Source organism: Onychostoma macrolepis, chromosome 03 (assembly GCF_012432095.1).
Source record: "Onychostoma macrolepis isolate SWU-2019 chromosome 03, ASM1243209v1, whole genome shotgun sequence".
Taxonomy (NCBI): Eukaryota; Metazoa; Chordata; class Actinopteri; order Cypriniformes; family Cyprinidae; genus Onychostoma; species Onychostoma macrolepis.
Window position 1 is genome coordinate 23,305,677 of NC_081157.1, and position 24,387 is coordinate 23,330,063.

Genomic DNA, 24,387 nt, shown 5'->3' on the forward strand with positions numbered 1-24,387 from the left:
TCTATGGGATATTGTCAAGAGAAAGATGATAAACAATGGATCCAACCATCCAGACGAGCTGAAGGCTCAGTAGTGCCTCAGCAGAGCCACAGGCTGATCGCTTCCATGCCACACCTCACTGATGCTGGAATTTGTGCTAAACGAGCACCGACCAAGTATTGAGTGCATAAATGAACATACTATAAAGATTTTACTAAAACAAAAAAACTTTTGAAATGTTTTACTTTACATGTAATGAATCTAGAATATATGAAAGTTTCACTTTTTGAAATAAGTTACCAAAGAAATGAACTTTTTCACGATATTCAAATTTTTTGAGGTGCATCTGTATATATGTAAAACAAAAAATAGTTCCAGGGTTTTACAGTTGATCCCTGAGTGTTTGTTTATTCTCAGTTTCCTGGATGGAGTCAGATATCTGTCTGAACAGCACTGTCAGTGGGATGTTTACAGTGGAGTAGGGTTGAATCGATACCAGCTCTGTTAGATCAGTATTGATAATCGATACTTTAAGCGCCAAAATAACTTTAAGCGTCTTAGATCTATGTGCAGATTCAGGGTTTCAAATGTGAATTTTTTTTTAGGAATCATAATTTTTTATTACAGAATGCGTGTGTGTGTGTGTATATATGTGTATTGGCAGCATTGGCAGCAGATTGCATGATCATATAAAGCAATCATCAGTCATATGATGATTATTTTGGCTTACACTCACAATTATTTGCCTTTCAGCAAATAGGACTACTGGGTGTCTGTTATTTTATATATATATATATATATATATATATATATATATATATATATTAGTGCTGGGCAACGATTAATCTAGGTTAATCTCATCCAAAATAAAAGTTTTTGTGTACATAATATATGTGTGTGTATTGTGTATATTTATTATGTATATATGAATACACACCCATTTATGTATATATTTAAGAAAAATGTGTTATGTTTATATATTAAATATATTTATATATCATATAAATTATATTAATATAAATATATACATGTAAATACATGTAAATATTTTCAAAATATATACTGTATGTGTGTGTCTTTATATACACATAATAAATATTCACAGTACACACAGATATATTATATAAACAAAAACTTTTATTTTGGATGAGATTAATCTAGATTAATCGTTGCCCAGCACTAATATATATATATATATATATATATATATATATATATTGTTTTAGTGAGACAAATGGTGAAATTTACATTTACCTATGTTACAATTTAAGCAAATCTGTTAGGACTACTGAATTAATGTCCATATGAATTAAAATTAATATATTTATGAGCCAGGCTAATAAGATGTATCATATTTCCTTCCATTTTCCAGATTGTTCCTTCACCCCCAATTGAATGTTAATACAGTAATCATTATAAATTAAATTCAGTATTTTGCTCTTTATTTTCATTATTAGATCATTGCATTGTTCTTTTACACAATGCATAATTACCATAAGTCATCAGGTCATCATTATTACCTAAGTCATCAGTTAGGCCATTGAAATATGCAAATTTATTGTATTGTACTACAATGTACTACAATTTTTTTGCAGCAGTACATTGAGAAGCCCATAGTTAGTGGAAAATTAATAAGCTAATAAATCCCAGCACTTGTTTTCCACCAAGGGTTTGTTTTTTCAAAGTTGTCATCTTGGTGAAGTGGCCAAAATGAAATCCCCATTTTCGAACCTCGTTAAATATTCATGAAGTTTTAAGAGCGTTTTACACCGGGCCCCATATGGAGTGGCACAGTGACTTTATGCCAGATCTGTTGGTCTGCGCCAGCTCGTGTATCTCCTGCCAGAGCGCCGCCGCTGTTCGCTGACAGGTGAATTACGTGCGTGAGGACAGGAACACAGACGCTTAATCCAAACATTGACGTTGCGCAGACGTTTTTAGTTCCTCTGCTGTCAGCTGAAGCTGTCTGGCAAAGGCTGGCAGTATTTTGGTGTAAAGTGACTCTTTTAGTTGTGGCTATAAAACTCTTGAACTCTCACAGTTGGTGCTTCTTATTTTCTCTTCCTCCATCAAGCTTCCCTGTGGATTTTTATTTGTAACTCCAGCTTCCTTGCAGAAAATAGATGCATTCAGCAGGTGTTTGATAAAGTGACTGTGAGGATGTTTCATCATTACAGCGACTGTGGATTCATTTCACTTTCTCAGTTGAATGTCTGATTACTTCAGAGACAGACTGAGTTTCTGCTGATGTATGGAGATATCAACACAAACGATCATTTAAAGTCGGCATGAAACGGAAGTAGTGATTGTCTTTTTTTCTCTACTGTGACGTCTATCCGAGTGAAACGGCATCTGAAATGAGAGGGCGGGACTTGATTTCATCCTTCGAGAATTGATTGGATCATTGGAATTTGGGGCGTGGCTATCTAAATGGAGGCAGATCTGAATGCCAGTTTTCAGTTAGTTGTGGGGGGATTTCTCTCCACTGGATTCACCGCCGACACCCTAGCATGAAGAAATTTTTTTATTTGGCTCATGGCTCGCATTTATTTCTATAAAGTGAAGCATCAGCAGCTTTCCCCCTGTCATTTATCCCAGCGTTTACCCCTCACATCACTAGCTCTGCCCTTGCGCCATACCTCGTGAGTCGTGACCGGAAGAGAAGATGAGTTGTTTTGAGGGGGAGGGGAGGTAAACATTTTTGATTAAAGATTACAAAGGCACATGAATTTAAAAAAAATAATGAAGTGCACGGATAAATTATTTATAATGAACACTACAGTATTCCATTAAAAAATAAGAATTTTCCATTTTGATTTCATGCCGACTTTAAAGCAATGTGTTCTTTATATACCCTGATGCCAGTCTTGCACTGGTCAAGGTGGTCTGGTTAGCTGGGTTTAGTGGGGTTGTGGGCAGTTGTTATTTGAGAGACCAGCTAAACCAGCTTTTAACCAGGGTTGAGTAAGTCTTGATTGTATTGACCTATTTCCCTACCAAATCATTTGGTTTTTTATAAGGCTGATTGGATCATGATAACACTGTATATCTGACTATCCTTTTTGGTTATTGCTTGTCAGATTGTATAATATGACCAAAGTGAGATCTTGGGCAAAGCCCCACAGACATTCCTGAAAAACTGTTTTTAATTTCATCATATTATGACAGCCAGGAAGTGACATCATTTGGATGCCTTTTACCACCTGACCAGAAATACATCTTAATTTCTACACAATGTTTAGTGTTAGTTTCATGTCATCAAGCTCAACCATTTAACCCAGGCAGTTATTGTATATAAAAAAATAAGGCTGCTCAAGGCAGCTGGGACCATAGCCACCAAGAAAACAATTGGTAACACACTACGCCGTGAAGGACTGAAATCCTGCAGCGCCCACAAGGTCCCCTGCTCAAGAAAGCACATGTGCAGCCCGTCTGAAGTTTGCCAATGATTCAGAGGAGAACTGGGTGAAAGTGTTGTGGTCAGATGAGACCAAAATCAAGCTCTTTGGCATCAACTCAACACGCCGTGTTTGGAGGAGGAGGAATGCTGCCTATGACCCCAAGAACACCATCCCCACCGTCAAACATGGAGGTCCAAACATTATGCTTTGGGGGTGTTTTCTGCTAAGGGGACAGGACAACTGCACCGCATCAAAGGGACGATGGACGGGGCCATGTACCGTCAGGGCATTGAAGCCAGCCAGGGCATTGAAAATGGGTCGTGGATGGGTATTCCAGCATGACAATGACCCAAAGCACACGGCCAAGGCAACAAAGAGTGGCTCAAGAAGCAGCACATTAAGGTCCTGGAGTGGCCTAGCCAGTCTCTCATAGAAAATCTGTGGAGGTAGCTGAAAGTTTGAGTTGCCAAACGTCAGCCTCAAAGCCTCAAAGTTGGCAAACGTACAAAATCAGCAGATCAAATAATTTTTTTCCCACTGTGTGTGTGTGTGTATATATATATATATATATATATATATATATATATATATATATACAGTGGTGTGAAAAAGTGTTGGCCCCCTTTTTTTTTATTTTTTTGCATGTTTGTCACACATTAATGTTTCAGATCATCGAACAAATTTAAATATTAATCAAAGATAACACAAGTAAACACAACATGCATTTTTTAAATTAAGTTTTTTATTATGAAGGGAAAACAAAATCCAAACCTACATGGCCCTGTGTGAAAAAGTGTTTGCCCCCTAAACCTAATAACTGGTTGTGCCACCCTTTGCAGCAACAACTACAATCAAGCGTTTGTGATAACTGGCAATGAGTCTTTCACATCGCTGTGGAGGAATTTTGGCCCACTCTTCTTTGCAGAATTGTTTTAATTCGGCCACATTGGAGGGTTTTCGAGCATGAATGGACTGTTTAAGGTCATGCCACAGCATTTCAATAGGATTTAAGTCCAGACTTTGATTTGGCCACTCCAAAACCTTAATTTTGTTTTTCTTGAGACATTCAGAGGTGGACTTGCTGCTGTGTTTGGGATCATTGTCCTGCTGCAGAACCCAAGTGCGCTTGAGCTTGAGGTCACACACTGATGGCCGGACATTCCCCTTCAGGATTTTCTGATAGAGAGCAGAATTCATGGTTCCATCAATTATGGCAAGTCATCCAGATTCTGAAGCTGCAAAGCAGCCCCAGACCATCACACTACCACCACCATGTTTGACTGTTGGTGTGATGTTCTTTTTATGAAATGCTGTGTTGGTTTTACGCCAGATGTAACGGGACACACACTTTCCACAGAATATTTGCCCAAAAGTCTTGGGGATAATCAAGATATTTTTTGGCAAATGTGAGACGAGCCTTTGTGTTCTTTTTGGTCAGCAATGGCTTTTGCCTTGGAACTCTCCCATGGATGCTGTTTTTGCCCAGTCTCTTTCTTATTGTTGAATCATGAACACTGACCTTAATTGAGGCAAGTGAGGCCTGCAGTTCTTTAGATGTTGTTCTGGGTTCTTTTATGACCTCCTGGATGAGTCGTCACTGCGCTCTTGGTGTAATTTTGGTAGGCCGGCCACTCCTGGGAAGGTTCACCACTGTTCCAAGTTTTCTCCATTTGTGGATAATGGCTCTGACCATGGTTTGCTGGAGCCTTAGAAATGGCTTTATAACCCTTTCCAGACTGATACATGTAAACTATTTTGTTTCTCATCTGTTTATGAATTTCTTAAGATCGTGGAATGATGTGTTGCTCTTTAAACATGCTTCACTTTGTCAGACAGGTTCTATTTAAGTGATTTCTTGATTCAACAGGTCTGGCAGTAATCAGGCCTGGGTTTGGCAAGTGAAATTTAACTCAGCTTTCTAAAATAATGTGGTTAATCACAGTTTTTTCATGATTTAATAGGAGGGGGCAATTAATTTTTCACGTAGGGCCAAGTAGGTTTGGACAGCTTTTTTCCCTTAATAAATTAAATCATCATTTAAAAACTGCATTTTCTATTTACTTGCATTATCTTTGTGTAATATAAAAATTTGTTTGATGATCTGAATCTTTTAAGTGTGACAAAAAAAAAAAGTAAAAATCAGGAAGGGGCCAACACTTTTCACACCACTGTATATATATATATATATATATATATATATATATATATATATGTATGTATGTATGTATGTATGTATATGTGTGTGTATATATATATATATATATATACATGTCAATATATATAGAAATATTTTTCCCTTTTGTGGAAAATACCATCTGCAATCTGCAAATGTTGTCTTGATCATGACAAAAGTGTGCACTCGACACTGCTGTGTGTTGGTGTTTCTTCAGAGTTGATTGATGAATTCACTGTCAACTCAGGTCAGTGTACGATGAACCAAACTGATCTGGACAAATACTGCTGGGACTTGATGGTTACTGTGTGTGTGTGTGTCCTCTACAGGTCTTAAGACGTATCTGATATCCGGGAGGAAGGTGAAGCACACCCAGTGGAGCTGCCCTCCATCTGCTCTGGTGGCTCCTGAGCTCAGAAAGTCTCTCAGCGCCTCGTCCTTCAGCCACAGCCCTGACATCACATCCTCGGCCTGCGCTCTGACCCCTGCCCCAGACAGAGCTAAGGTCAGTCCCACACCAAAATCCTTTATCCTACATAATTAAAAGTGATGTTTTAATGTGCAGCCTTGTAATCACATCACAGGTAATTGATTTAGTGCAGCAGTACTCAACTTTTTTTTTTTTTTTTTTGTGGGGACTCTGAGGCCTACCACTGTCAAAGACAATATTTAACAGTGAGGTCAAATATGTTTCTGGTACTTCTGCCATAATGACAAAGCTGCTCATTTTTGATAAAGTTTTTTATTTACAGAAAATTTAAATAATTAAATGATCATTTTAATTTTATTTCTATAAATTAATTATCATTAATACTTATTATTATTGATGTGCTATAATTATAAATTATACATGATCAATAGTGCTTATTATTATTATTATTATTATTAATTCATTATTTTAATATTTACCATTAACAATGTAATATATGATATAATGATGCAGTTTGATGTGTTATCATTTATAAATTATATATTATTAATATAAATTATTATTATTAATTCATTATTTTAATTTTACAATTTACAATTTAATATATCATATGATATATCATGATACAATATGAGTTAAAATAAAATTATAAAATTAAAATACAGTTATAAAATTAAAGTATTATATAAAATTTAAATACATTTATGTTACTTTTTTGGTTAAAAATCAGCAATTTCTACTCAATAAAATATTTTAGAGCTTGACAAACTCGAAAAATGTATTGTTATTATCACAGATTTCCACGGCTTTTAAAGATTTAATGGACCTTTCTCACATTTCCGGGTTTCTCAGCAGCGGAAGTCATCATAGTTGGGTAAAATCCGACAGCAGTGAATGAGATGGTACCACAAATATATTTTTTTGCATTCCCATTTGCTCAAATAGCAAAAGAAAAACTCCACGATAGTATTTTCAAGACTTTCAATCAAAGGAAAAAAATTGAGAGAGACTGATAACAGCAGTCAGAAGAGAGAACGATGTCAAATTTACAGTAGCTCACATTGACGCTGCATTAGAAACACCCTCGCATTAGCGTTAACTAGTTTTTTTTTTTACTTGATGAAATGGTGATATAATACAAAGTATAGTGTTATAAATGTACATAAATTTTTTAAATAAAAATATAAAATACTTTCAAGGATTTATAATGATGATGACCATTGAAACGCGTCATCACAGTCTTGTGAAAAGGGTCCATTATTGTGCATGTGCAAATATAAATACAACCAGAATTCCGGAAATGTTGGGACATTTTTTAAAATTTGAATAAAATGGAAACTAAAAGAATTTCAAATCGCATGAGCCAATATTTTACTCACAAAAGAACATAGATAACATAACAAATGTTTAAACTGAGAAATTTGACAAGTTTATGCACAAAATGAGCTCATTTCAAATTTAATGCCTGCTACAGGTCTCAAAATAGTTGGGACGGAGGCATGTTTACCATGGTGTAGCATCTCCTCTTCTTTTCAAAACAGTTTGAAAATGTCTGGGCATCGAGGTTATGAGTTTCTGGAGTTTTGGTGTTGGAATTTGGTCCCGTTCTTGCCTGATATAGGTTTCCAGCTGCTGAAGAGTTCATGGTCGTCTTTGATGTATTTTTCGTTTAATGATGCGCCAAAAGTTCTCTATAAGTGAAAGATCTGAACTGCAGGCAGGCCAATTCAGCACCCGGACTCTTCTACTACGAAGCCATGCTGTTGTAATAGCTGCAGTATGTGGTTTTGCATTGTCCTGCTGAAATACACAAGGCCTTCCCTGAAATAGACGTCGTCTGGAGGGGAGCATATGTTGCTCTAAAACCTTTATATACCTTTCAGCATTCATAGTGCCTTCCAAAACATGCAAGCTGCCCATACTGTATGCACTTATGCACCCCCATACCATCAGAGATGCTGGCTTTTGAACTGGACGCTGATAACACGCTGGAAGGTCTCCATCCTCTTTAGCCCGGAGGACACGGCGTCTGTGATTTCCAACAAGAATGTCAAATTTGGACTCGTCTGACCATAGAATACTTTTACACTTTGAAACAGTCCATTTTAAATGAGCCTTGGCCCACAGAACACGACGGCGCTTCTGGACCATGTTCACATATGGCTTTCTTTTTGCATGATAGAGCTTTAGTTGGCATCTGCAGATGACACGGCGGATTGCGTTTACCGACAGTGGTTTCTGGAAGTATTCCTGGGCCCATTTAGTAATGCCAATGACAGAATCAAGACAACGGGTATCCAACAAAGGTCTTCTGTCTTGTCCCTTACGCACAGAGATTTCTGCAGTTTCTCTGAATCTTTTGATGATGTTATGCACTGTAGATGATGAGATTTGCAAAGCCTTTGCAATTTGACTTTAAGGAACATTGCTTTTAAAGTATTTCACAATCTTTTTACGCTCTCTTTCACAGATTGGAGAGCCTCTGCCCATCTTTACTTCTGAGAGACTCTGCCTCTCTAAGACATCCCTTTTATAGCTAATCATGTTATAGACCTGATGTCAATTAACTTAATTAGTTGCTAGATGTTCTCCCAGCTGAATCTTTTCAACATTTCTTGCTTTTTCAGCCCTTTGTTGCCCCCGTGCCAACTTTTTTGAGACCTGTAGCAGGCATCAAATTTGAAATGAGCTCATTTAGTGGATAAAAGTGTAAAATTGTACTTTAGTTGTAAAAAATGTTCTTTATGTTCTTTTGTGAATAAAATATTGGCAAAGATTTGAAAGTCTTTGTTTTCATTTTATTCACATTTAAAAAACCGTCCGAACATTTCCAGAATTCAGGTTGTATAACTTTGAATTCCCTCATATATCTAGGTTTTCTGAAACTGTAGACTTAAAATAAAATGTAAAAATAATAAAATAAATATCTTGTTGTTAAGATCTTGAAACTTATTTGAATATTTGTTATATTTGTCTTTATTTTTAAGTAATTTAGCATGAAATTTGAAATTTGTGTTCACTGTGTGTGTGTGTGTTACGACCCTTGGCTCAAGGGAAGCAACAAAAACAAGGGACACACGTAAACCAAAGTATAAGCTCAAAAGTAATGTTTATTTAACTGAAAATCAAACAACATTAAATATAATGAAAGTAATTAAAGAGAATAACAGTATCCCTGTAGTCATCAGTTAAGTCAGTGTGTAAAGCAAGATGCATGGTTGAAAGTGTAATACAATGTTGAAGATAAAATGTAAGTGCAGAAAGTAACAAAATACGTCGCAAGCAACGTCCAACACAAAGTCCAAACAAGTCTCTCTCCAAGTCTCTCCCTCCTGGCTCAGTTGGTGTTCTCTTAAGCAGCGTCTAAGGCATGGTCACAGGTGTTTCCAGTTGACTGCTAATTGAGGCAATTAGTGGGCTCAGGTACCAAAAAGCAACTCTCCAAAAGCAACAGCAGGGGTCTTCACACCCTCCCCATAAGACAGGGACTCCCACAAAGATCCCTGTAACAATACAAAACAAAACTCAATACACAGTCGTAGGGTACCACGCAAGTTCAGGACCAAAGTCAGCTCCAAAAAGAAATGCCAAAAGAGAATGACATGTCAGATCCAATAGATTAAACTGTATCTGGAATGCGTGACAGCGCATCAGCTACCACATTTTCTGATCCTCGAATGTGTCGAATATCCAGACAGAAGGATTGCAAAAACAAGGACCACCGAACCAACCTCTGATTCGGACACTGCAAAGAATTCAGAAAGGTTAATGGATTGTGATCTGTATAGATCACAATGGGTGCACTGGAGTTAATATAAACCGCAAAATGCTGCAAAGCCCAAATCAGGGCTAACGCTTCCTTTTCGACAACAGAATAATTACGCTGGTACAAGTTAAACTTTTTCGAAAAGAAACTAACTGGATGGTTTACTCCGTCCACATCAGATTGCTGAAGGACAGCTCCAGCTCCCACGTTACTGGCATCAACGTGCAACGTAAAAGGTTTATCAAAGCAGGAAAGTTCTGGATGGCTTGCACTTTAGCCTGTATTGGACGCACTTCGCCGTTCCCCACCACCTTCCCGAGATACGTCACTGTCGCCTTCGCAAACTCACATTTGGCTAAGTTTACTGTAAGTCGAGCATCAGACAAACGTCTCAAAACCAAACGCAAGCGGGTTAAATGAGACTCCCAACTGTCACTAAAAACGACTAAATCGTCCAAATAGACGGCACAACCCTCAAGACCAGAAATTACACGGTTCATGAGGCGTTGGAAAGTCGCTGGAGCATTTCGCAGGCCAAAACTCATGACCTGGTAAGAATGTAACCCTGACGGAGTAACAAAAGACGAAATCTCTTGCGCTCTTTTGGTCAAAGGCACCTGCCAATAGCCCTTCAACAAGTCAAACTTGCTGACGAACTTGGCTGAACCAACCTGGTCCACGCAATCTTCAACGCGAGGCAAAGGAAAACAGTCTGGTTTCGTTAAAGCGTTAACTTTACGAAAATCCGTACAAAATCTCACAGTACCGTCTGATTTTCCAACTAAAATACATGGGGAAGCCCAATCAGAAAATGAAGGTACTGCAATATTGTGATCCTGCATATACTCAATTTCCCTCTCCATTAATTCCCATTTCTCAGGTGCAACACGATAAAAACGCTGCTTAATAGGCTTTGCGTCCCCCACATCAATATCATGTTCAACCCAATCAGTACGCGACGGAGCATCACCAAATAATTCAGGAAAACTACGTAGTACTTCACATAACTCCTGACATCTTACAGGAGAAAGATGACGGAGAGTGAACTCCAAGTTGTACAATGACTCTGAATTATTCAAACGGCCGCAGAAAACACAATCATCGGGCGAAATGGTCTCCTCTTCCTCACCTACCAAACTCACATTACCCCACCGATGGAAACGGCCGAAAGTGCTGGATGCAAAGAGGTTAAATCTTCTACAGGTTTGGTTTTCTTTTCATAATAGGGTTTTAATAGATTTACATGGCACCGTTTAACTGACTTTTTCCACGATGGCATTGAAATGTCATAATTTTCATCAGTCAACTTTCGCTGCACAACAAATGGGCCATCAAATTTGGCTTCAAACGGAGAAGATATCATAGGCGCAAGACAAGAACTTGATCGCCTGGCACAAACATTCGACGTTCAACTGTACGATCATACAATTGCTTCATGCTTTTCTGATGTTTCCCCAAATTTAACTTAACTAGTTCTCTAGCCTGAATGAGTCGGTTTTTAAACCCCAAAACATATGACGCCAAGTTTTTAGGAGGCTCTACAGCTTTACCAACCTGCTGAAAAACAGACAGCAGTCCACGAACATTATGGCCAAAGACCAAATCGTTAGGGCTGAACCCGTACTCTCCTGCACTACTTCCAGCGCAGCTAACATCATCCAAGGTAAACCCTCCTCCCAATCTCTATCCAGCTGCACGCAGTACGCACGGAGAAGTGACTTTAAAGACTGATGGAATCTCTCCAACGCGCCCTGACTTTGTGCGTGATACGCAGTAGATTGATTATGCTTAATGTGCAGCTGTTTTAATACTTGCTGGAAGAGATGCAGTAAGGTTTGAACCTTGATCACTTTGGATGATTTTTGGAATTCCAAAGACAGATATAAACTGCGTTAAAGCTTTGACAATTGAACGAGACGTAATGGTACGCAATGGATATGCCGCAGGAAAGCGTGTGTTCAAACACATCACCGTGAATAAATAACTGCTACCAGACTTCGAACGCGGAAGTGGCCCTACACAATCGACAATAAGATGCTCGAAAGGTTCACCAGTAGCTGGAATTGGTTTTAAAGGAGTAGGTTTCAACACCTGGTTCGGTTTACTCGTTAATTGGCAGGTTTTGCATCTCTTTATATAAGCAGAGATGTCTCGTTTTAAACGTGGCCAAAAAAAATCTCAACAGGCGATCATAAGTCTTACGCACCCCCTGGTGACCTAATTGATCATGAGCAATTTCGATCATCATTTGTCGAAACTTAGTAGGAACAACTACTTGGAAAACAGGATCTCCAACGAAATCTTTGTGAGGACTCCATTTTCTCAACAACACCCCATTGTGAACAAAATATCCATGGGCAACGTTACCCTCTTCCACTTCAGGAACAGCACTCTGAAAGAGTTCATCCAGAGAGAAGTCAGTTCGCTGTTCCTTTCCTAATTCCTCTGCAGAAACAGGAAAAGACAAGGCAGACAAATCAGGCATAAACAACTTAGTGCAGACTTTATCAGATTGAATATCTTTTTGATCACACACTTCAACCTTATTCGCACGTTTCATTGCACGAGTCACGACACATGCTGAATCCTGACACAAATAATTCCGTTCAGTTTCAATTTTTTTATCAGTGGTCACTATGGGAAACACTGAAGTATCAGCCCACACACGTTCACCTACCAGTCCATTTCCTAAAATGATATGGACTCCCTCAACTGGCAAAGCTGGTCGTACTCCCACTACAACCTCACCTTGAATCAAATCGGACTGAAGCCTTACCTTATGCAGAGGCACAGACAGAGTATTCAGTCCTATTCCACGAATTAAAACACTTTCACCAGTATGAGACTGCAAGGAAAAAGGCAAAACTGATTCCAAAATAAAGGAATCCATTGCGCCAGTATCCCGCAAGATTTTAACAGGGATTTCCTCTTTCTCTCCAACCATAGATACACGCCCTTCTGTAATAAAAGGTAAGTAAGAAGAGAAATCAACATCAAGTTTTGGACTTTTATCAATTTCACCTCCTGCAGAAAGGACTGGTGCAGCAAGAGCAGAAGGCTTAGCATGTGAACTTTGTCCATGACGATTGGATTTATTTTTAAGGACAGGACACTCTGCTTTCCAATGTCCTTTCTCATGACAATAATTGCAAATCTTGCTCGGGTCAAATTTTCCTGAGAACACACGGTTATACTTGTGGAGACTTTACATACTGAACATCACGAGCATGCCAATCGACAAAAGTGGTTTTGTGCGTCAGTACAAAATCATCGGCTAACATAGCTGCTTCCTCTGGCGTTTTGACATTATGCTCACTGATATACATAGCTATACTGCTCAGGACTGAATTTTTAAATTGTTCCAACACCATCAAATTAGTTAAATCCTCCAATGTTTTAATGTCTAATGCTGTACACCAATGATTAAAGTGCTTTCTCAGATCACGCACAAATTCCAAATTTGTTTGCAACTCGTCTTTTCCTGCAATCGAAAGCGCTGTCTGTATGCTTCGGGTACGCATTCATATGCTTTTAGAATGACAGATTTAACTGTATCATAATCTTTACAACTATCAACCGACAATGAAGAAAACGCTACTTGTGCTTTCCCAGTTAACACACACTGTAGCAGTGCAACACGATTATCATCTGACCAATTTCTTAATTCTGCCATGCGTTCAAACAGAGTAAAAAAAATATCAGGATCTTCCTCATTGAATTTTGGAACAAGTTTTAGATTTGAAGTGATCGAAAAAGACACATTCGGTTCCTGACCAAAACTAGAAAGCTTACCTTCCTTCATCAGCTCAAACTTGAGACACTCCAAATCCAATTTTGCCTTTTCTAATTCCATTTTACCTTGTTCAGAACGCAGTTTTAACTTCTCATGGTCCATTTGTAGAAGTAGCAGCTCTTTTTGCTGTTCAAAAGACAAAGGACTTTTAAAATCAGATGCAACCGGTACATTTTCCTCCATTTCAGTGTCTAAGAAACCTTTTTCAATCAACTGAATTTTCAAAGCCACTTTAACATTTTCTTTGAGCTTCTTATCTTTGATCACAATTTTATAACGCTCAGCAATACTTAATAATTGCTCTTTAGTACACTCATTCAAAAATTCATGAGAAGGTGAACTAACAAACTCCTCAATATCAGCCATGCTAAAAATCACCAGAACAATTTAACACTGTGCAATCAAAATAACGAGAGTTTTCCCTCTACCTACCATCCCAATACCTCTACCTAACTCAACCCTAGTCTTCATGCAGTTACCGGTGGGGGGTATTTATGCACTACAGCCCGCTGGGTGAAAAACGCAACTGGTCAAACCAGCGACGCCTTCAACACCACGGATGTGCCCCCGAGATAATTACTACTACCCACTTTCACCACAACACTACACAAAAATAACAAATCCGACACGTCTCAAAAGAAACATGCCGCTATACCTATCAGAGAAAACTCAAGTTCAAAAAACAATATTGCACGTGTACTTACCAACTGGTGATTTCACATGGTGAACAAATTGACTTCGATTGATAAATTTTCGTGTGTCCAATCAAACTATAAGCATCCAAAAATTTTACGCAACCAAATAACCTAGGCAAGGGCGAGCCCCAATTTGTTACGACCCTTGGCTCAAGGGAAGCAACAAAAACAAGGGACACACGTAAACCAAAGTATAAGCTCAAAAGTAATGTTTATTTAACTGAAAATCAAACAACATTAAATATAATGAAAGTAATTAAAGAGAATAACAGTATCCCTGTAGTCATCAGTTAAGTCAGTGTGTAAAGCAAGATGCATGGTTGAAAGTGTAATACAATGTTGAAGATAAAATGTAAGTGCAGAAAGTAACAAAATACGTCGCAAGCAACGTCCAACACAAAGTCCAAACAAGTCTCTCTCCAAGTCTCTCCCTCCTGGCTCAGTTGGTGTTCTCTTAAGCAGCGTCTAAGGCATGGTCACAGGTGTTTCCAGTTGACTGCTAATTGAGGCAATTAGTGGGCTCAGGTACCAAACAGCAACTCTCCAAAAGCAACAGCAGGGGTCGTCACAGTGTGTGTGTAATGTCATGAGCTAATATTCATAAAATACTTTTCTGAATGTATTAATATAATGAATACAAGTAGTCAGCGTATCAGGTGTTGTATTGGGTTTTACTTTGTTAATGCACAATCTGTCTCTGTGCATGCTGCTTTCTCTCAAGTGTTCTCCGAACAGCATTATTCCATTTACTGATGAAAAGACCGTGCTGGAAACACACACCACACTGATGCATTGTGTGAAACACTGCAGTGATTTGCAGAAGGCCGTGAGGGATCACAATGAGCACGTCAATAAGTGAGCGTGGCCAGACCAGATCTGTGAGATCATGATGTGCCATGTGCAATGCATCCACCTCTTCTTTTAAATATGATCGATCAGTTGAATGCCCGATGCATTCATCCAGGCAACCTTTCAGAGGACGCCACATTACCCAGCAGCCTTTGCAAAAAATACTCTCGTCATTGCACTTTAATACTGATGGGACCTTGGATTGCAAGCGATAGCGGAAAATAAGATAAGGGAGGGCAGGCGAATCGCTGCTCGCTCCTCCTGTGTAAACAGCAGAGAGGGAAAGCGAGATTCTGTCCGTCTCCATCTGTAGTAATTATTCATCTCTGAGGCCAAATGCTGCTGATTTTTAATCCCTTGCATATTCAAACGGCAAATGTTAAATGGCAGATGCAACACATTTTAGAGCTGCTTGCTAAAGCTGGCATCAATACTGCTGAGATTTAAACAAACCCTTAGGCTTTAAACATTTTCTAAGCAAGAAGTTGAAAACTACTATCATCCCAACTATCTTTGGCTAACATTCTGGAAAGATTCTCTCAACATTATAAACAAACTTTATGAACAAACATTCTACCAGTGATGATAAAGGAATAGTTCACCCAAAATAAAAGTTTACTCACCATCAGGAAATCCAAGATGTTTTAATAAAATTAAAAACTGTTAATGATGGTTTTGTTTCTTAAAGCATCCAGCTTTTTGCTTTACAAAATATTAAGTAATGGACTGGCATTACTTGTGGATTATTATGATGTTTTTATCAGCTGTTTGGACTCTAGTTCTTTATTTGACCCTCTAAAATATGTTTCATTCGTTTTTTGATTTAATATCGAAAGTAGAAAAATGAAAAAAAAAAAGAAAGAAAGAAAAACGAGAATTCAGCTTAAATTTTCGTTTTTCGTTCAGGGGTAGAAAAATTAATAAACAGCTTGAATATTCGATTTTTACACGGGAGCGGGAATTAAACGCCCCTTTCTGCTAATTGGTCAGCCAAAGATCAAACCGTGCAGTAATCAGTTCCTCCGCAGTTTCGCGCGGCAGAATAATAGTCCTCCGCTGCTGCAGTTGTATGGATTCTTAACGCATTTATTGCAACTACATTTCATCTTTTTTCATCAAACAAACAGACTAATGAATAGCTCGACACAACTTGCACCAGGGCAGAGTCTAGACAGGGCCCCCAAGTGATGGGGGTCAGCAAAATAATTTGCTATAGCCTACCGTATTTTCAGACTGTAAAGTCGCTTTTTTTTTTATCATGATACATAGGCCTACTGTAATTTATTTATTTATTTTTCCCAAAGTGACTTATATGATGCATTTAATGTCAAATAACCTAAATGAAGCCTTTTAAAAGATAAGTATTCGCTATTTTACCGTACGACTAAACAACAAACAGACTTACTGGGTGAGCAGGGTAGGCTGCATGATACTGCAGAATTGATGACGGCACGGTTTGATCTTCGGCTGACCGATCAGCAGAAAGGGGCGTTTAATTCCTGCCCACATATAGAAATCAAATATTCATGCTGTTTATTCATTTTTTTTTTACCCCTGAATGGAAAACGAAAAAGGAGCCTTTTTTTTCTTTCTTTCATTTTTCTACTTAATAAAAAAATGATGTACAGTGCTGAATGATGCACACATTCTTGCTCTATTCTTTTTCTATTCTATCTGTTTTCTTTTTATTTATTATATAATAAAATAAAATAAAAAACCTTGCTATGTTGTATTGCGTTAAGCTAACTGAGACTTGTTATAGCACTTGTGTATCATTGCTCTTTTATTGATTTTGATTGCCTCCATTTTCCTCATTTGTAAGTCGCTTTGGATAAAAGCGTCTGCTAAATGACTAAATGTAAATGTAATGTAATGTCATTCTGACAGCACCCATTCACTGCAGAGGATCCATTGCTGAGCAAAATGCTACATTTCTCCAAATCTTTTCTGATAAAGAAACAAACTCCTCTACATCTTGGATGGCCTGAGGGTTTTGTGTGAACACCTTTGAACTGCATTTTCTTTGTGAAATATAGTTTTTTTTATTTAGGGTTGAAGTGTGATCTGGATATGTTTTTGTGTGATTCACCCATAAAAGGCGTTGTAAAGTGTAAATGCATTGATATACAGTAGCTCTGCTCCATGTGCACTTAAAACTAGCATTTTTTTCAGGCTTCCTCTTTTCAATGCAAATGCACTGCATAGTTAAAAAAAAAGTGGATGCATTGGATTCTTAGTGAATTCTTCACAAATCTAATCTTGTTTTCTGTGCTTCTACGTTGCAGTCTGATGAAAGATTACTTCTTTAGACCTCCCATCAACAAGTTGAGTCACACTTTCATAGACAAATCCCTGGAGTCGGCTTACAGGACCAGCTACCAGGATGAGGTATAATGTTTCTTCCATTTATATGTCACTTTTCATTTGTTATCACTCTGTCACAATGTTTATAACGGGTTTTAACTCTTCAGTATATAACTGGTCAGTAAGAGAGAGAAAACGTCACAAGGACAAAGTTTGTTGCACTGTCTGTACTGCCCTCTGGTGGTCTGCCTTTTGAAATGCATGAATGCTTAATGGGATGTATTATACTGGCAGTGTTCATTAAAATTCTGTTGTTTTCTTTCTGATTGTTGTCAGGTTAAGACACAGGCTCCTGTCCAGACGTTTGCCAGTCCAACGTTCAGCTCTTTCCTAGACATGCTTCTGTGCTGTTGTGTTCTCCTGGCTCTCTCTGTGGCCTGCTTCCTGCGACCACTGGTTACCCAACAGCCCCTGCCCACACCTGCCCTCATAGTGGCCGCAGTTGCAGCTGTGCTTGAATGTTTGGCCCTAGTGCTGGCAATACGGTGAGTGTAAAGATTGCGATCATTTATTCACCCTCATTCCAAACCTGTACAATTGATTGGTTTTCATGCGATATAAAAGAGCATATTTTTCAGAATGTCCTAACTGTTTTTTTTTTTCTGTACATTGATGGTAAATGGATTTGGCAAAACTGCCAAAAAGAAAAACAGAAAAACAATTATTTTTGCATTTTCTGTTTTCACTTTAATTTTAGTTAAGGTTTTATTAATTTTGTTTTGTGTTTTTTAATTTTTCAAGTCATGTTTTTTATTATTATTATTATTGTTCTTATTATTAAATATGTTTATTTAGTTTTAGTTGGTTTAGTAACAAATAAAGTAAACAAAAATTTAAAATGTTGATTTGGCAACTAGATTAAATAAAATAAGATAAAGTTTTCTTAAATATTTTGTTTTATTTCAGTTAATGTTTATTTTATTTCAAGTATCAAAAATATATATATATATATTTTTTTTTAAATGGTTTTATACACTATAATAACCCTGGCGTATAATCAAATGTTGCAACACGTCATTCTAGCTTTAAACAAAATTAATTTTTAATAGTTTTAGAATGACATTAGGGTGAATTAATGATTTCATTTCTAGATGTAGATGTAGGTGTGGATTTTATGTTTATTTAGCAGTTTTTGGTATTGGCTATATAGTTTTTATTAATTTTTATTTATTAGTTGTAGTTAATTTAGTTTACATTTTTTTTAGTACTGCATTTTAAGCTAAACAAAAATTTGAAATGTTGCCTTGGCAATAAGTAAAAATTGTATTTATTTTTTTAAATTTTAGTTCATTTCAGTTAACGTTTACTTTATTTCAAGTAACCATTTTTTATGGTTTTAGTTTTAGTTCACTCTAATACCCCTGATGAATAATCAAAATGGTGCAACATGTCATGCTATATTTGTAGAAAATTGTACACATTTAGAATGAAATGATGGTGAATAAATGATTCTAGAAATGTAATTTTTGAATGAACTATGCCTTATTTAAACCTGCCTGTGTAGATGAGGCCAAAAGATTTGAAAAAAAGGGTTTATTTGCTGTAAATATTCAACAGATCAAATTGCATTATCTTTTTAATATACTTGTCAGAAATGTCTCTGATGTTCGTGATCTGTCAGGCCGAATTTAGAGATTTCAATAAGAATTTCATGCCTCTTGAGATGAAATTTTTTTTTGCAGATATTGCTGCTGTAAAAGAATGGGGCTAAGCTAAAAAAAAAAAAAAAAAAATCTCAAATACATGTGTTAAATAATGTAGAGGAATTACTCATTTAGCCTCTGTTTCAACCAGCAGGCATCTGGAACTGTTCCAGGCTGATACAGATGTTTGTTTCATATTCAAAAGCTTTAGCATCCTTTGTAGCTAAAATTAAACATTTAAATGTGTTTCATTTGCATTCAGTGAAGTTAAAAGTATCATTCACCCCAAAATGATAGTCATCATTTACCCACCCTCATTCATTCCAGATGATTTGTTGGTAACTAAACAGTCTCAGTTCCCAAATACAGCCAAATATATTTGACTATCAGCATTTTCTTACATATAGGTTTGGAGTAACATGAGGGTGAGTAAATGATGACAGAATTTTCATTTTCGGGTGAACTATACCTTTAAATGCAGTAAAATATTGGCAGTAGTTTTTAACATTATTTCTCTTTGCATTATGGTTAAACACAGATAATTGTTTACTGTCTGGAAATTGTGGGGAAATTTGATTTTACTGTCTGATAAAAATGTCAATATCAATATTTTCAGTGTTATATTGTCTGCATGATGGAATTGAATAGATACTTTACTTATCGTGTTTTTGTTCAAATCAGTGTTACTTTAGTATCATTGAGATACTACTATAGTTTTTATTAATATTTTTATATTTTTCATTCTAATTTTAGATTTGGTTATAATTAGATTAAATTAGAAGTTTTAGACATTTTGTTCTGTGTTTTTATCATTTTTAGTCATTTTTTGTGATGTCTATATATGTCTATGTAGTTTTTATTAATTTTATTTCAGTTTTATTTTAGTTATTTTAGCACATCAGGTAAAACTAAATTAAAAAGAGAAATGTTGCTTTGGCAAGCGCGGAAAAAAAGTAATAAAATATTATATAATAATAATATTATATTATTAAATGTTTTTGTATTATTTTACTATAGTTAATGTTTTATTTTATTTCAAATGATTTTTATTGTTATTTTACCATTTTTTTTAATGGTTTTAGTTTTAGTTAAATATAAGAACCTTGGATCACATTAAAGTAAATATGGCATCTACTCTAATTAAGGTCCATAAACATCAAGGAACCAGCTGGCTTAAATTATGGAAGTTTGAACTCTTTTAACTCATATTCCAGTATGTTATTGGGATGTTTTGTTGTTCAGAATAGGCTATTACCTCAGTCTTAAAACGGGACCAAGGCAATAGCAGCATAATGCACAATTACACAAAACGCATATAGCAGTTGCTGTATAATCCTGAATCTGATGAAATGTGTCTATCTCATTGTCTACTTTACAGACGAGCCTTTTACCTGGACCGTGTCCTGAACTGCACCAGGAACCTCCTCTGGGCCATTTCTGGCTGGATTCCCCGTCACATGATCGGAGCAGTGCTGGTGTCTTTACCTGCAGTGGCTGTGTTTTCTCATATCACCTGCAATATGCATGACTCCCTACAGGTAAACACAGCAGCAATGATATTGTGAAGGGGTTTTCATGTATGTCAAATAGTTTTATTAAATATATATTGCATTTGTTTAACAGTTCAGTCTTTTCCCTTTCAAAAAAAAAAAAAAAAGTACTGTAGCAGTACAGTGATGCTAATACCATGGTACTCTATCTACAATAGCACTGCTCACATTCACTGGAATTTTTTAATTTTGTTCTAGAGTAACCGTCAATCGTCAGTAACCGTAAACAGTCTTTGTCCTGTTTCAGATGGCAACATTTTCCTCCATTCATTTCCTCCATCTTTAGGATTAGAATATAAAAATATTAATAAATACTAAAATAGCATTTAAATAATAAAAATGGTTTGTGAAACTGTGATTTATGCTTATAATCAAAATATAATTATTCTTAATCAAAATAAAATCACAAAACCAAAGAACCAGTCATAAGGGTCAATTGTTTTGAAATTGAGATTTATACATCATCTGAAAGCTGAATAATTAAGCTTTATATTGATGTGTGGTTTGTTACATTGATAAAATATTGATAGGACAATATTTGGCCGAGATACGACTATTTGAAAATCTGGAATCTGAGGGTGCAAAAAAATCAAAATATTGAGAAAAATTTTGACCCATTCAATGTATTTTTGGCTATTGCTACAAATATACCCCAGCGACTTAAGACTGGTTTTGTGGTCCAGGGTCACAAATGCATGCTTAATATACTGTTCAAAAGTTTGAGGTCAGTAATATTATTTATTTTTAAGAAATTAATGCCATTTTTCTGCAAGGATGCATTAAATTGATCACATTTGACAGTAAAAACATTTAAATAAACAAATCAACAATCAATCAGTCAATCCTGAAAAAAGTATCACAATTTCCAAAAAGTATTAAAAAGCACAACTGTTTTCAACACTGATAATAATAATAAATGTTTTTTGATCAGCAAGTCATCATATTAGAATGATTTCTGAAGGATCATGTCACACTAGAGACTGGAGTAATGATGCTGAAAATTCAACTTTGGTCACAGGGAAAAAAATACATTTTAAAATATAGTACAATAGAAAAAAAAATATTTTAAATTGTAATTTTTTTCTGAATATTACCCTACAATTTTTTTATTGTATTTTTGATCAATTTTGAGCAATTGCTGAGCATAACAGACAGCAAAAAATCTTACCAACCACATACTTTTGAACAGTAGTGTGTAATTCTCTTTAAATAATAAATATATTTTATGTATACATCCTAATTTGTTGATCCCTTTTAAAGCAGAATTAAATCCACCGAGTTTAGGATCACATATGTGTCACAGTTCACTGTAGTAAGGACTAGCATGAGGCTGAAGATGAAAGTCAAAGTCTTTTAATATAATCCACACAAGGCAATTCACGACAGGAAGGCAGCAAACACACGTACACAGAGACGAGTCCGGACCAAGAAACACTGAACTGAATACAACTTATATGGGGAACGTAAATGAGGATAATGACTAGACACACCTGAACATAATGACACAAATCAAAATTGAGGAAAAAGTAGGTCACAGTTCACATGGGGAATGAAAACACAAAACGTCCATGGGTGTGACAGATCGCCCCCCTCCCGGAAGCCACGACCTCGCGCCACAGAGAAAAAGGGAGGAATAGAGGGGGACTTCGGAGGAGGACAAAGTAGTGGATGTGGGATGGAAAAAGGTTCAGGAGGTGGCCGGATGACCAGGAGGAGGACGATAAACAGAGTCCAGGGTGGGGATGATGGAGGAAGGAGCCAGGGATGAAACAGTAGGAGCCACAGGGTGGATCAGATGGAGGGAGGAGCCAGGACGGAGACAGGAGGGACTTGGAGCAGGAGGAGCCAGGCGGGACCCAGGCCACAGCCATGATGGCAGCCCACGGTGGAACCGACGGAGGGAGAAGCCATAGTGGAGGAAGGGCTGAAGACTCCAGGGGGCCGACCAACGGTGGCAGAGCAGGTGGTGGAGGAACCCGAGGCAGAGACAGAGAGCCGATGAGCCAGCAGAGGGGCTGACAGGTGACAGCGGTGGCAATGGTGAGACAGGGATGACAGGAGGAGGCAGGAGAGGGAGGTTGGGTGGGAAATACAGATAGGTAGAGGGTTCAGGGATGGTGTGCGCCGCCCACACACACCATATTGCGACTCCCAATACTGGGAGCCCAGTGGACAGGGGAACGACATCCGTGGTCGTTTCTGGGCATGCAAACAGTAAAGGATGGGCAGACAGTTCAGGGCTGACCGAGAGTTCATATGAAAGCAGGAGAAGAGGGGACATGTCTGCATATATATCCCAATCTGTAGACCGTTGCTCATCCTCAGCCATGGTGCAGTGGGCGGAGCTTCCCTCCGAGCTTCTGCTGTCCATTGCGCTCTCCATCGTGGCGAACTCTGTTGCTGGCTCTCGCACCTGGTCTGACGTCACAGGCTCTGGCTCCGAGGCGATCCTCAGCACTGTCGCAGTCACTGGTGACGGCTTGTCGGTCGTGGTGGGCTCAGGATTTGGCTCCGCGCAGCGGGGAGATGGTGGGCTGGCCTCTGGGTCAGGAGTGGGGCTGGTGTCATGGTCCGCGATGTCCACGGTGATCGGGGATTTGCAGGACACCAGCACCCACTCAATGAAGGCGGCGAGGCTCTCTCGAGGACCCTCCCTGGACAGCTGTGCTCGTGTGGCGGTGTTTAGTCCAGTTTGATAAAACAAGCAGAGACAGCTGTCCGGGTAGTGTGTCAGGTTGGCGAAGAACACAAAGTCGTTATTGTGGTCCTCAAGAGAGCAGTCCCCCTGCTCCAGCAGGAGGACGAGGATGGTAGGATCGTCCATAAACAAAACAAAAACTGACAAAAAAAGAGAAAAAAAAAAACACAGGGAAACACGCCGCTTTACTTTATAAGGTCCGGTCTTCTGTCATGGTTCAGTGTAGTAAGGACGCGCATGAAGCTGAAGATGAAAGTCAAAGTCTTTTAATATAATCCACACGAGGCAATTCAGGACAAGAAGGCAGCAAACACATGTACACAGACGAGTCCGGACCAAGAAACACTGAACTTAATACAACTTGTATGGGGAACGTAAATGAGGATAATGACTAGACACACCTGAACATAATGACACAATCAAACATGAGGAAAAAGTAGGTCACACAGAGCACATGGGGAATGAAAACACAAAACGTCCATGGGTGTGACGATATGAGTTTAATAAATGAGGGTCCTCGTCTTCTGCCTGCTTGGAAAGTTTCTTGGTTCTTATTGTGTAGATTTTCTTCAAAAGCACTCTAAAACAGCTGTAAATAGAAAGTATTTATTGTTGAAATACAAGAAACCACTTTATATGCAGTAAAAGAGTAGCAAAACACAATAAATGTGCATTCTGGGCTAAATGCCTTTAAGTGTGCACTAATGTATCATACAGTACATATCTATGTAACATTTTATAGACGTGTCTGGTGACCTCTAGACAGCAAAGATGCAGTAATTGAAGCAATTTGATGTTGCTCTGAGTCAGGGAAGTACATATTTCTGTAAACTGCAATCCTGCACGTACTCTGCTGCGAGCGTGAGCATGTTTAATTCATGTCGTTCTTTTCCCCAGTTCACCATGTTCACCTGCTGTGCTGTCATAATTGCCATCATCCAGTACAGCAATTTCTGCCAGCTCAGTTTCTGGATGCGTTCAAGCCTTGCGACGCTTGCGGGACTCACCTTTCTCAGTGTGCTCTGGAGCCCCCCTTGCAGGTTCAA

General features: G+C 37.8%; 1 protein-coding gene across 1 annotated transcript in view; it reads left to right on the top strand.

The window, feature by feature from the left end:
* The window catches only part of LOC131534865 (adenylate cyclase type 9-like), a 78,461-nt gene that overhangs the window by 47,860 nt on the left and 6,214 nt on the right, over positions 1-24,387 (top strand). The window contains exons 2-6 of the mRNA XM_058767958.1: positions 5,883-6,058; positions 17,292-17,474; positions 17,727-17,935; positions 20,472-20,631; positions 24,239-24,381. Coding sequence (XP_058623941.1) covers positions 5,883-6,058; positions 17,292-17,474; positions 17,727-17,935; positions 20,472-20,631; positions 24,239-24,381 — 871 coding nt within the window. The remainder of the gene's footprint in view (positions 1-5,882; positions 6,059-17,291; positions 17,475-17,726; positions 17,936-20,471; positions 20,632-24,238; positions 24,382-24,387) is intronic.